Source organism: Denticeps clupeoides, chromosome 6 (assembly GCF_900700375.1).
Source record: "Denticeps clupeoides chromosome 6, fDenClu1.1, whole genome shotgun sequence".
NCBI classification, from domain to species: domain Eukaryota; kingdom Metazoa; phylum Chordata; class Actinopteri; order Clupeiformes; family Denticipitidae; genus Denticeps; species Denticeps clupeoides.
Window position 1 is genome coordinate 8,220,940 of NC_041712.1, and position 14,351 is coordinate 8,235,290.

A 14,351-nucleotide genomic window follows, 5' to 3' on the forward strand; every position below is an offset into this window, starting at 1 on the left:
CTTCCCCAGATAAGAGTTGCATGTCTGCCATGCATGTGAGACCTTTGAAACCTGACTATGTTTAGAGTGGCTTCACATGTTATATATTTCGAAGCATTTTTCACATAGCTCACAGAGATCCGAGCCTGGTGGGGTTTTCAAATGGTTCCTGTGTTGCAGTGACCTTGTTATTATTCTCCTCCTGAACTTTTCCCTCAGCTCAAGGCAGCTTCTTGCAGTATTGCAAAACACCTGAGGCAATCTGCAAAACTGGAATTCTGAACAAAAGCTGCTGCAGATCTATTCAACCCCCCCACCCCACCCCCCCCCAAAAAAGAAAAGTGGTAACAGTGTGTGCGCACGTGTGAACATAAAAAAACAACACTTTCCAGTTTACATTTGCAAACAATTAAATACACATTCAGAAAGTGTTCCGTCTGAAAGGACTCCAGCACGCCGCTGTGAAGTGTGTGCATCTAGTCCGGCTGACACCAGCAGCCTCGTGCGAGTTCGTGCGGCCTGTGTTAGGGCTGTGGTGGTGTAAAAGTTCACACGCATAGATCTGGGTTAAAGGCAAGCATACATGAAGAGGACACGGACACATTTTCATGCATGTGGCTTTTGCTTTGGCACTTCGAGGCAGTAAGCGCGCGCTTTGGTGTGTTTTCTGTCCTGGGATAATGCAGAGAGACACACACTGGGTTGGAGGGCGTGGTGGGGGCTGGGTGGAGGAGGCGAGTAGGATATCAGACATGACCTTCTTTCCCAAATTTCACCTATAAGCCTAGTTCAGTAGGAATATACTACTCTAGTCGAGAGTCACACCAGAACTCAACTGAAGCGTTGAATTCAGATGTAAGCGGTATTGAGGACGGACAAATTCGCCTTGTGTTCAGTCACATTGGGTGAATATTTCCAAATGGACTCATCCAAACGATTAATTCTATTTCAGAACTCGAATTACTGCCCATTTCAACTTCATTACTCACCTCATCAACCGCGTTCTCTGTTACCCACCTCCCATGTAGACACAGGGTTAGACTCATACTGTTACATGCAGGTGTCCTTCACTCCTAACAAAACAAATTTACTTCACTTTTTGCCTTGGATTTGGTAGAATATAACACACACACACACACACACACACACACACACACACACAGCTGTGGCCAAACGTTTTGAGAATGACACAAACACAGGTTTTCACCAAGTGTTCTGCTTCCGTTTTTATTATGGCAATTTGCATTTACTCCAGAACATTCCCTTGCAAAACAAATGCACCAAATTCTGTACATGTCGTTCCTATAAAACTGGAACCTATTAATGGACTCACGTTGTGAAGGGTTTGGTTATTATGAAGCATAGTGAGTCAGTGGAAGTAAAGATTTTAAACAGAAACTCGCCTGTCAATTTGTTCTGACCCACAAGATGGCGACATGTCACTGGCTTTTATTTTGTCACGTCAAAAGGTGCGAAATGTTCATAGTTCATTTGTATTATTGTCTTCTTAATCTTCTTAAAATGTGTCTTTGTGTCCTGGACAATAATTCTTGGATACAAACTGTGGAAATAAAGAACCCTGTACATGGCAATAAACAAAAATGAACAATATTGAACTTTACTGTCACTTAAGATTTACAGGGTTCTTTTGTGAGGTTGAGTTGATTGAAGATCCCTGCCTGTTGTTGCTGCCATTCTTTTTATAACGATACAGGCGTAAGTGGGCCAGTTTCGGACCTTCACGAGTGCTTGCCAGCCTATAGTGGGTAAAAGGAAGGCGCCGTTTTTGCCGTAGTGAGTGTTGCTGAATGCCAGGGGCCATTTTCCGATGCTGTATTGTGGATAATAACACCCACCAGTCTTTGGGCCCGTGCAATTATTACAATTCTTCCATCCACTTCATTCTTTACATGTCCCGCATCGGACATATCGTCAGCCGCTGCGGAATTTCAGACCACTGCTCCGCAGGTGATGCACAATTATATGTTAAAACTACAGCATCATCTCTGCCATCACCTTGTAAGTCCCATCAACACTTACCATGTGGAGATAAAGGTGCGGATGGTACAGAATTTTCTTCAGCCGAACAGCTGTGTTTGTAAGAACCCATCGGCAGATTTAATCATCACCCATAGAAGGTATACCCATACCTTGGTGTACGTTTTGATCCCCATCTCATATTTGAAAACTATATCGAGCACCTCTGCAAGGCCCCATATCAGCACCTCAGAAACTGGTCCATGCCTTTGTCTGCTCTCGACTTGTCTCCTCTCCTACTGCAACGCTCCACTCAGTCCTCAGAGGCTGCAGTACAGTCAAGTTTTGAGAATGACGGAAAAAATGGTCTTCACATAGTTTGCTGCTTCCGTGACATTTTGCATATACTCCAGAATGTTATGAAGAATGATCAGTTGAATTGCAAAGTCCCTGTTGAAAATAAACTTAATCCCAAAAAAACTATTTCTACTGCATTTCAGCCCTGCCACAAAAGGACCTGCTGACAAAATTTCAGGGATCCTCTCATTAAGACAAGTGAGAGTGTTGTGGAGCACAAGGCTGGAGATCATTCTGTCATGCCGGTTGAGTTAGAATAGCAGACTGGACACTTTAAAAGGAGGGTGATGCTTGAAATCATTGTTCTTCCTCTGTTAACCATGGTTACCTGCAAGGAAACATGTGCAGTAAAAAGGGCTTCACAGGCACCTAAATCAACCATTTATCAGATCATCAAGTGTTGTGAATAAGGCTTCAGGGTGCCCCAAAAAGTCCAGCAAGTGATAGGACTGTCTCCTAAAGATGATTCAGCTGCATCTTTTTCCAAAAGCCATAACCAATTTAAACTCTTACATTTACATTTTACAGCATTTATCAGACGCCCTTGTCCAGAGCGACTTACAATCAGTAGTTACAGGGACAGCCCCCCTGGAGAAACTTGGGTAAAGTGCCTTGCTCAGGGACACAATGGTAGTAAGTGGGTTTCGAACCCGGGTCTTCTGGTTCATAGGCGAGTGTGTTACCCACTAGGCTACTAGCACCCTTACGGGCACTGACTATATCCCCAGACTTTCTTCCTTCCAACCTACAACTGGGCAATATCAATATTAATATTTATTAGCACTGAATAGTGTGCAATATCTGTATAGTGTTCAATAACCTTATTCTCGCCGTCCAACACTCACTACACAGCACATGTTCATCATTGTAAATACTTGAAAACAATGTGAAATAAATGTGCAATAACATGTAACCCACACACACTATATAATAATCACTGTATATAAAACCATACTCAGTATTTATTCTTCCCATATGTATATAACGCTGACACTTCAATTGCAATTCCTGCACCTTGTTGTATTATATTGTGTTTTTTTGTATATTTGTATTTTCTGCACTATTTTTTACATTTATGTCTGCACTGGAGGAGCTGCTTTTAATTTCATTGTATGTATAGTGACAATAAAAGGTATTCTATTCTATTCTACTCTACCGATTCTTTAGAGTATCTGGAAAAATTATTGTCTGGAGTAGAAAAGGTGAGCACTACCATCAGTCCTGTCTCGTGCCAACAGTAAAGCATCCTGAGACCATTCATGTGTGGGGCTGCTTCTCATCCAAGGCAGTGGGCCCACTCACAATTTTACCTAAGAACACAGCCATGAATAAAGAATGGTACCAAAACATCCTCCAACAGCAACATCTCCTTTTCCAGCATGATGGAGCACCGTGTCATAAGGCCAAAATGATAACATGGCTCGGGGAACAAAACATTGAAATTTTGGGTCCATGGCAAGGAAACTCCCCGAAACTTAATCCAACAAAAAAAAGACAAACTCCAAGCACTGATTATGAAGGAATGGGTTGCCATCAGTCAGGATTTGGCCCAGAGCATTTTGTTATGTTACAGCCTTATTCAAATAGATTAAATTCATTTCTACAAACAACACCCCATTGTGACAACTTGAGGCTTTGGCAAATGTATTAAAAATAAAAACTGAAAAAGTACATAAGCCTTTGCTCAGTATTTTGTCAATGCACCTTTGGCCACAATTACAGCCCAAAGTATTTTTGAATATGATGCCACAAGCTTGGCCCACCTATCCTTGGCTAGTTTTGCCCATTCCTCTTTGCAGCACCTCTCAAGCTCCATCAGGTTGGCAGGGAAGTGTCGGTACACAGCCATTTTAAGATCTCCAGAGATGGAAATCAGATTCAAGTCTGGGCTCTGACATGAACTATCAACAAAAGCTGTGAATGAGTACATGTGCTTTCTCAGCTTTAGGGTCTAATACTGTAGTTTTCTGTGGGGCAGGGCGCTTTATTTCATTTCCTATATCAGCAGCCAGTTTGCTTATTTCTCAGTAAAGACAACTGATTTATTTATGTTTGCTATAGATGCTTAAGATGGACCATAAAATGCAGAATATGGAACTTTTGTGGCCAAATGTGCTTAAAATGGTTTATGGGGTGGTCTGAACCTAGTTTGTACCATATACCGCCTAAAAGTTGAATAAAAACAACAAGTGCAGGATTGGATTTCTGACTAGTCTTTTTTTTAAAGAAGTAATCGAATAGAACTTTTACTCAAAGTCAATTTTAAATTAAGTCATTTTTTTTTCTTTCAAGTAGATTTTTAGATGACGTCTTTTACTTTTAAATGTGGAAAAAGTTATGCACTCTGAATACTTTCCAGATGCACTGTACCTATTAACCTCACAAACCTCAACACGATCCCTCTGTTCAGTCAAATCCGAGCACCAAGGAAAAACTCTGCACTCTGGGCGATCGGGCCTTCTGTGTTGCTGTGGGGTTTTTTTTGTAGAATATACCGCTCTTATTTTGGTTCAATGTTTTTAATGCCAGTTTCTTTTGCTTTATGATATGTTTTCAGCTGAAAATGTAAAGTGCAATATAAATAACATGTGTTATTATTCATTATTATTATAATGTAACAATATGGTTATATTGAAAATGAGATGATATATGGTATATTTCAGGGAGGTAGGGAGGGAAGGAAGGACACAATCACATGACTCACAAATGTGGGGATTTAATAACACAAACAGGGGACCCAGACACTCACATTAACCACAGATAAAAAACAAATGACCAAGCGAGGACAGGACACGACATGATGAGGATGCATTTAAAAGAAGAAGAACAGATGGAAACAATCAGGGCAGTCAGTAAACACAAGACAAGGCAAACACAAAATCCCGGTCCGGAGTACCAGGAAATGTCTGGATTGTGGCAACAACAACATCGAGTACTTCAGGTTACATTCATTTCTAATAGAAGGCATTCATAAAGCCTTAGTCATGAATGAAAGTGACACTGTCCTATTTGCACCCTAATGCCTCCACCCACTTCTGGAGAATATTTATCTGCAGTTAAAGTGAAATCCTCCCACATCTGGTTGCTCATATTTATAAAACTGTTAGGTCTTCTTTAAATACCTGGTGGATTTAGTCACGATCACAAAACACAAACTATATACACGAATCTAACACAGATCAGTAATGCTTATTGTCTACTGGTTAAAACTCTACTGCTTGCATTAATAGTGTAGGCTCCACACATACATCTACACATATAAACCAGGTCTTTAAAAAAATTACCGCTAAATGACCACACTTGAGTGAGTTGCCGCAGGGCGGCTGTCGCCGGCAGCGGGGAGATTAGTGTAAGTGGCACCTTTGGTGTTCATCATCAGAACAGCTCCATTTTTGGTCTCATCCTGCAACAATTGCAGAAGGGCTTCTGCCACTTCATCGACTCTGCAAAGGTACAGTTACAGAGACATTTTACAGAACACTGGGACTACAAGCTTACACCCTTACAGGACGTGTTGTGGCTACCTGAACACACTGCAAAAAAAAAAAAAAAAAGTTGGGAAAAATTTAAGGCAACCGGCTGCTAAGCATTTTTAAGTTCTTTCAACTTCATGACGTTTTGTTTTACTTTTTTTTTTTTTTTTTAAGTTTTTCCAGCTTTTTTTTTTTGACAGTGTAGGATTATCTCACGTTCCTCCTTTAAAATAGCATGGAAACTCATTCACGGTAATGACTGGCTGATCTACCAAATGAAACATATATCCATTGCATTATTGTCTTATCTTACTGTAGTCACTCACACTGGTTGAGCTGTTGTGATCTTATCTGAATATATGTACTAAAAGCTAAAAACAAGGTTAGCAAGTTTCTGCTTTCAAACAGACCAGCCATGTACTCATTTGCATTTGTTTGTGTGTGTGTGTGTGTGCGCACGCATGTGCGTGCGAGAGAGGACGGAACGCAGAACTCACTCCAGGATGCCGTGGACGTTCATCAGTTTTTCCACCATGTTGATCAGACTGTGAAACTGCCCTGTGGTCTCTTCCATTTGCATGGAGGAGAGGATGGCCGTCTGCACGAATGCTGGGCACAGCACGTTAATCCGCACGCCGTAACCTGCTGCGGACGAGGCCGCCTGGGCCGTAAACACAAACAGGCATCTGGTTTAAATTCCAGCAGGGAGTCTAGCACACGCTGCAACAATGGAAACTTTTTACGCCGGCTTCCGCCTCCGTCCCACATGCATATGATTAACCATTTGCTTTTCGCACCAGCAATCATATGCTGTGGTGGTGTTAGAAGCAGCAAAGGACAGAATAGGTCACGACTTACGGCCAACGCCTTGCTGAATCCGACTACACCGTGCTTGGTTGCTGTATAAATTGGCACCGCAGGAATTGTGCCCAGACCTAATCACATAATCAAAAAGAGCAAATGTCATCATGCACCATACAGCACAGATTGCAAATATCTTCGAGTTCTTCGAGTTCTACTACATTCTGTGAGAGAAGAGATTTCACATGACTATTTTAGCCACAGTAAAGGACACACACTATAGTTCAAAAGGTTAAGGTTGTCCATTGAGTGGATTGGAAACCATTCATTAAAAAGACATCAAACAACAAGGCCAATAGGAGTGAATTAATTAAATCAGCAGGACAGAATGCATGGAGAGACTGAGCTTTCATGAATGAATTCAAGTATAGACCCAGCCATTCAGCTCCTGTCTGCTGTATGTTTGAAAGCAATGGAAAAGCTGAACTAGGTCAATCAGACATACAGTACAGGCCAGAAGTTTGAACACACCTTCTTGTTCAATGTGTCTTCTTTATTTTCATGACCATTTACATTGGTAGATTCTCGCTGAAGGCATCAAAACTATGAATGAACACATGTGGAGTTATGTACTTAACAAAAAGTGGAGACCTGGCCTCCACAGTCACCGGACCTGAACCCAATCCAGATGGTTTGGGGTGAGCTGGACCGCAGAGTGAAGGCAAAGGGGCCAACAAGTGCTAAACACCTCTGGGAAAACCATTTCAGGTGACGACCTCTTGAAGCTCATTGAGAGAATGCCAAGAGTGTGCAAAGCAGGAATCAGAGCAAAGGGCGGCTATTTTGAAGAAACTAGAATATAAAACATTATTTCAGTTATTCACCTTTTTTTGTTAAGTACATAACTCCACATGTGTTCATTCATAGTTTTGATGCCTTCAGTGAGAATCTACCAACATAAATGGTCATGAAAATAAAGAAAACACTTTGGATGAGAAGATGTGTCCAAACTTTTGGCCTGTACTGTACGTTAAACAAAAAATGTTCAATAGTGAAAGTGAAGTGATTGTCATTGTGAAACACTGCAGCACAGCACACAATGACAGAACAAAATGAGTCCTCTGCTTTTAACCATCATCCTTGGTGAGCAGTGGGCAGCCATGACAGGCGCCCGGGGAGCAGTGTGTGGGGACGGCACTTTGTTTAGTGGCACCTCAGTGGTACCTTGGCAATTCAGGATTCAAACAACTGCAACCTTAACTGCTAGGGCCACCCCTGCCCCTGGTCATTATATGCAGAGGTGAGCAGAGGGCCATGCAGCGGCTCAAATAAAAAAGATTTGGCACCATATGCAAACTTTATTTACACCAAAATATGCTGAATTACAGTAACTTGGTGCAGACGGACACATCTGCACACTGTTTCCTCAAAATATGACATTGAATCTTAAATTTTACGGTACGCTCCACATAAAACACTGCACACTCTTCCACAGGCTCGTCTCATCCACTGCAACCACAGTTTCCTGCACCCTGTCTGTCGTCCACTGCTGAGAAAGATAAGTAACGCTTTACTATTCAGTAGCCTGCTAAATATTCAGTACAAATGCAATGTAAACAGCTGGTACTAGTGGAATTTTTACTGCAATATACAGCGTACATTTCCATAAGTGAAATTAATCTTCCTTTGAATCTGATCTATGGATTTAAGTCCATGTGAAAGCTAACGCAGCAAGGCGGTTTCTCAAAATACAGGGCCTTCTTCTATTAACATGTCAAAATGTATAAACCGCTGATTCTGCGAACAGTTATGCAAGACAGAGGGAAATGATGAACGAACTATGTTACTGGCAGCCAGATGTGGACGGGAACAACATGTAGACCTGGTCTAAATAACAGAATATTTAGCAGGAGATGCTCTTTTTCTAAGTCATTTTAAACACATTTTCTACGGTAATGCATTTCAAAGGAATAGCGCTTCAAAATAAGGAGATTCTTGATGGTTTCTTAAATAAATATTTAGCAAATTGGGAATTGAAACAGTGTTAGGAAATGTTCACGTCCATACTAATTGTTCATAGGCAGGGGCTCAAGGCTCCTGTAAGCATTAATACTAAATATTTCTATCATAACCGATAACAGGCCAGAATATCCAACACTTAAAGAGAGGCTTAACTGGAAGTGATTAAGTCGAGAAGGCTCATGCAGCGATCATGCCGAGTGTGTGAGAACATATGGTGAGAAAGAGGCTGGAATTGGCTAATATTGCAGTGGTTGTGCTTCCATGACATATAAAGCGATGTGTTCGATATGTTAATATGGGAATTTACATTTCCCTTCAGTGAGAAAGACAGAATCTGTGAAGTGATTGGCATTGTGAAACGCTGCAGCACAGCACACGGTGCACACAGTGAAATGTGTCCTCTGCTTTTGCTCAGTGGCACCTTGGCGGATCGGGATCTTCAGATTATGGGGCCACTTCCTTAACCGCTAAGCCACCACTGCCCCCCCAGCGACGTTCCTGGCAATATGTTCTTGGCGAAGTCATTGTGTCCAGTATTTGAGAATGACATGAGTAAAATGTCCATGCTCATGTGAGCATAAAAAGCATAAAAACAGTCGGGATAAGAGAAGTAGCACTTCCAGCCTGGTATTGAACAGTTGCAGATCTTAAGCAACAAGTGACATCAGCCACAGGGCTGTCACAGTGGCCTTCCCCCCTCCTGGTCCCTGACGCTTGTTGTAAGCCGCTCCCTGACTGACCACGCCTCTAGCCGACCTTGTTTACCCAGACCTCGCCTTTCTGGATCGCCCTCTTGTCTCTCGTTTGCCATCGATGTTGCCGACCCATTCTTCCGTCCATAATCAGGGTGGTAGTGGCCTAGTGGGTAACACACTCGCCTATGAACCAGAAGGCCCAGGTTCAAATCCCACTTACTACCATTGTGTCCCTGAGCAAGACACTTAACCCTGAGTTGCTCCAGGGGGGGACTGTCCCTGTAACTACTGATTGTAAGTCGCTCTGGATAAGGGCGCCTGATAAATGCCGTAAATGTAAATGATCAAGATTCCATCCCCTGACATTGCACCCTCCCCCGAGGAATTCCAGGCCTGCCGACCTAACGTGCCCCACGCCCAGGCTTAAAAACAGCAAAAAAACGTGTACCTGCCATGGACGCAACATTAATAATGACCCCTCCTTGCCCTCCGTTCTCTTTCTTCATGTGCTGCAGAGCCAGGTAGGTCCCGCGGACGACACCATTCTGCACAAAATGACAGACCAGGGAAGACAAGTCAAGACAGAAAGGTCTATCCAAAGATCTCCTCTTTACCTAATACTGATTCAAATTCCCTGAGCTGTTCAGCCTTCTCTTTATTTATTATTGTACACTATTTGCTAAGACTATACGAGCATTTGCCAAGAGCTGTCAAGTCCGAATGCAGAAAATGGAGCAGAACTTAAAACCTCACCAGGTTTACGTCCACCATTTTCTGCCAGTTGGTCTCATTGATGATGCCTGCATTGTTGCAGACCACGTCTAAACGGCCAAACTGCTGCAGGGTCTTCTGAAAGGCATCTGACAGACACCAGAGGAGGCGGGGAGAGAAAAAGAAAACTTATCAGATGGCAGCAGGCTTTAGCGGTTAGTTATCATCTCACACAAAAAAACATTTTAACTGGACAGGGACGTATTTATATACAGTAAAGGCCAAAAGTTTGGACACACCTTCTGATTCAATGTGTTTTCTCTATTTTCATGACCATTTACGTTGGTAGATTCTAACTGATGGCATCAAAACTATGAATGAACACATGTGGAGTTATGTACTTAACAAAAGAAGGTGAAATAACTGAAATAATGTTTTATATTCTAGTTTCTTTGCTCTGATTACTGCTTTGCACACTCTTGGCATTCTCTCGATGAGCTTCAAGAGGTCGTCACCTGAAATGGTTTTCCAACAGTCTTGAAGGAGTTCCCAGAGGTGTTTAGCACTTGTTGGGGTCCAGCTCACCCCAAACCATCTTGACTGGGTTCAGGTCCGGTGACTGTGGAGGCCAGGTCTCCACTTTTTGTTAAGTACATAACTCCACATGTGTTCATTCATAGTTTTGATGCTTTCAGCGAGAATCTACCAATGTAAATGGTCATGAAAATAAAGAAAACAGATTGAATGAGAAGATGTGTCCAAACCTTTGGCCTGTACTGAATAAAAAAAGAGCTGCCGACACAGGAGGAACCCCAGCAAGATGACTTCCACATTCCTGTTTAGACTACTACTACTACTACTACTACTAATAATAATAATAATCAGAACCACATAAACAATAATTATTATCACTACTATTTAGAAAGCTGGTTGGAAAGGAATAAGGTCGGTCGGATTCGCACGTTAATTAAAGTGGCGTGAATCAGACACGAGACCCTGCGGGGATTTACTTTTCATCTCCTCGTCCGAGCACACGTCGCAGCGGAGGAACAGCGTCGCGTCCGACCCGAACTCGTCCCGCAGGGCGGCTTCCGTGGCGGCTCCCGCGTCTTCGTCCACATCCAGAAGCGCCACCTACGTCAAGTAATCACATTTAAACTCTGAAAGAAAAATACATACATATACATATCTGTATATATACTTTATTCTATTTTATAGTTTTAGATGTTTTAAAAGTGATTTCATACTTTTTTTATTGTTATGTACAGATACCTTGGTCCCGTTTTTCAGCAGAACGCGGGCGAACGCCTTCCCCAGACCCTGCGCCGCCCCGGTCACGACGGCCACCTTCCCGCTGAGCGACATCGCAGGTCCCCGGATGGAACGCAGCGCGGCGACAGACGCGGTCTCCTGCTGCCGGGGGCTGCGTTTTAAAGCCCGGTAAACACGGCTGGAGCACATGCGCAAACGAGTCACGACAAGCGCCCCACGCAGCAGGAGAGAGAGTCTATCACCACAGACCACTGCACCCCACATAGCAGGAGAGAGAGAGACTGTGTGTGTGTGTGTGTGTGTGTGTGTCTATCACCACAGACCACTGCACCCCACACAGCAGGAGAGAGAGAGAGACTGTGTGGGTGTGTGTGTGTGTGTGTGTGTGTGTGTGTCTATCACCACAGACCACTGCACCCCACACAGCAGGAGAGAGAGAGAGACTGTGTGTGTGTGTGTGTGTGTGTGTGTGTGTCTATCACCACAGACCACTGCACCCCACACAGCAGGAGAGAGAGAGAGAGACTGTGTGTGTGTGTGTGTGTGTGGGTGTATGTGTGTGTGTGTGTGTCTATCACCACAGACCACTACTCCCCACACAGCAGGAGAGAGAGAGAGAGTGTGTGTGTGTGTTTGTGTGTGTGTGTGTGTGTGTGTGTCTATCACCACAGACCACTACACCCCACACAGCAGGAGAGAGAGTGGGTGTTTGTGTGTGTATGTGTGTGTGTGTGTGTGTCTGACACCATAAGCCGTCTTGCACGGCACATATCAGAATTATTAGAATATTTTACCAACACTGAAAAGCAATAATGTTATTCATGATAATTTACTTTCAAATGTGATTGGTGGTCTTACACTCAAAATTTTGCAACTCAAACATCGCAAAGTTGCCGACCACATTTCTTGCAAGACTAAAACGCAAAACCAGATTATTTCAGGTCTTGGGTTTGTTGGTCATTTTCATATGTGCAATCATTTTACATTTAAACACAACTGCATCCAATTAATAATTTTACGCACCACCAATGATAATCATCATTGCGTACAATCCTCCTCGTAATGAATGCTAGTTCACGAACATTTGGCATGAGCCCTTCTGTGTAAAATGTGTTCTTAGCACAACTAAGTGGTGGTAGTAGTGGTGGTAGTAGCCTGGTGGGTAACCTATGAACCAGAAGACCCAGGTTCAATTGTCAAAGGACTGTCCCTGTAACTACTGATTGTAAGGGTGCAATTCATTCCACACATGCTCAGTTAGACAAATGAAATACGTGTGGGTGGATAGGTGACAATATATCACATTTGTATTAACTGACAGTAAAGCTCTGACTCCCCTAAAAGTCAAGAGACTTTTATGTTTAAGTTTCTTTTTTTTGGTGAAACAGGTACTTTAAACATAGATGCAGTGTGAGGTCTCTACAAATCTAATGATCACTAAATGCCAATTTCTCCTAGGAAGATAATGGCCAGTCTGATGGACAGCTTGCTTGGAAGTTCTTGCTACTGGAATTATGTACCTAAGGAAGTCACCTAAGTCAATATCGTCCCAGGGAGAGCGACTCTGCTTATGTACTGAATGTAAGTCACTCTGGATCAGCTCAGTTTAACAGTAAGATTAATATGTAAATCACTAAAATAATGTTGTCATATGTGCTGCAGAACTGATCTAATTTTGAGTAAGCCTTGTAATTAGAATTGAATGGTGAATGAAAGATGTAATTCAAAATGAACATTTACGGTAGATGTCCTTATCCAGAGTGACTAACAATCAGTCATTACAGGGACAGTCCCCCTGGAGACAGTCAGGGTTAAGTGTCTTGCACTAGTAGTAATTGTTTATAGGTTTTCATTACGTTCAACCAACAATAACATAATTGACACGGCCACTTACAACAACTAGATGGCACCAGATACATAAAAAAAGGACATGAAGGAGCGCTAGCGTTCCCTATGGTAACTAGATTGGGGCAGTCTTGTTGTCTTTTGTGGCTCAGATATTTTGGCACCGTCCACCACGCAGCTCTTGACCTTCCCGACCTCAAAAGGCTGTTAGTCAGTCATGTTATTGTTAAGTAAGTTAATAAATCGATGTCAGCGTCAGTAAAGATCCCAATGCCAGTTTCCATTAAGTTAATCGCTGTTGTTGCTACGGCAATGGTGAGACAAAGCAAAAGCACACAAGCAGAGCACACTCCCAATTCATGTCATCCATTGTGCTGTGTGTTTAAAACAGGTCAGCTGGTTATTACAGGGTTATATGAGGGTTGGAAAAGGTGGAAAAAGTACTGAAAACATTTATTTAAGTAAAAGTATCTTTACTTTGCTTAAATTCTGCTCAAGTAAATGTAAAACCCACCCAAAACTGTACCTGAGTGAAAAAGTACCTAATATTAAATGTATGTTAACAGCATTTATCAGACACACTTATACAGAGCGACTTACAATCAGTAGTTACAGGGACAGTCCCCCCTGGAGCAACAAGTCTCTTGCTCATGGACACAATGGTAGTAAGTGGGGTTTGAACCTGGGTCTTCTGGTTCATAGGCGAGTGTGTTACCCACTAGGCTACTACCAAAAATTACTTTGAGTAAAAGTTACTTAGTTACTTTCAATTACTTTATATGAAAAAGTAGCACTAGTTGTGTTATTAAAGTCCGTCCCATAAAACATTTTAAAGGTTCCTTTTTGCTTTTATATCGGCCTTATTTTTCCTCTAATACTGTATCTGAAGTGTCTTTCTGAAGTTCAGCCTTGGTGCAGAATTACAGCCACTTTGATCCAGTCCCACAATGAGATTTCCCATTTCCAACGTGCCATTTCGGTGTCTGTTGCTTTAAATGCTAATGAGGAGGAGACGGTTGACAGACATTCTCTGGGCAGGAAAAGCACGATAAAACCTGAGGTAACCTTTCTCCTCCCCTTTCGCACACAAAGCACGCTTTACACCTATCACCATTTCTAGCCACTGCAGGACCATAGACAGGCTACAGGCTGGGGGAACTACTCTACAACTACTACAAAATGCAGCAGCACGACTGATCTTCAACCTTCCCAAATTCTC

At 42.5% G+C, this 14,351-nt stretch overlaps 1 protein-coding gene across 3 annotated transcripts; it reads right to left on the reverse strand.

Moving 5' to 3' along the window:
• Window positions 1–2,616: 2,616 nt before the first annotated feature.
• LOC114791966 (15-hydroxyprostaglandin dehydrogenase [NAD(+)]-like) lies at window positions 2,617–11,630 on the reverse strand. Of its 3 annotated transcripts, XM_028982583.1 has the most exons (7): window positions 11,288–11,620; window positions 11,026–11,149; window positions 10,058–10,164; window positions 9,753–9,849; window positions 6,645–6,721; window positions 6,284–6,447; window positions 5,010–5,756 (listed from the first exon to the last, which is right to left on the reverse strand). In XM_028982583.1, exons 1-7 carry the CDS (start codon window positions 11,549–11,551, stop codon window positions 5,600–5,602), a joined length of 990 nt encoding a protein of 329 aa, XP_028838416.1. In that variant the 5' UTR covers window positions 11,552–11,620; the 3' UTR covers window positions 5,010–5,599. The 3 variants fall into 3 exon arrangements, with proteins under 3 accessions (XP_028838418.1, XP_028838416.1, XP_028838417.1); XM_028982585.1 differs by lacking the exons at window positions 5,010–5,756; window positions 6,284–6,447; window positions 6,645–6,721 and adding an exon at window positions 2,617–2,641 and having other exon boundaries at window positions 11,288–11,629; XM_028982584.1 differs by lacking the exons at window positions 5,010–5,756; window positions 6,284–6,447; window positions 6,645–6,721 and adding an exon at window positions 7,710–8,136 and having other exon boundaries at window positions 11,288–11,630.
• Window positions 11,631–14,351: the final 2,721 nt, after the last annotated feature.

Coding starts and splice junctions, on each gene's coding strand:
- LOC114791966 (XM_028982583.1), bottom strand. CDS start 11,551: ATGTGGGGTGCAGTGGTCTGTGGTGATAGACTCTCTCTCCTGCTGCGT. Junction 9,850..10,057: donor AAATGGTGGACGTAAACCTG/GTGAGGTTTTAA, acceptor CATTTTGTGCAG/AATGGTGTCGTCCGCGGGAC. Junction 5,757..6,283: donor AACGTCCACGGCATCCTGGA/GTGAGTTCTGCG, acceptor GTACCTTTGCAG/AGTCGATGAAGTGGCAGAAG.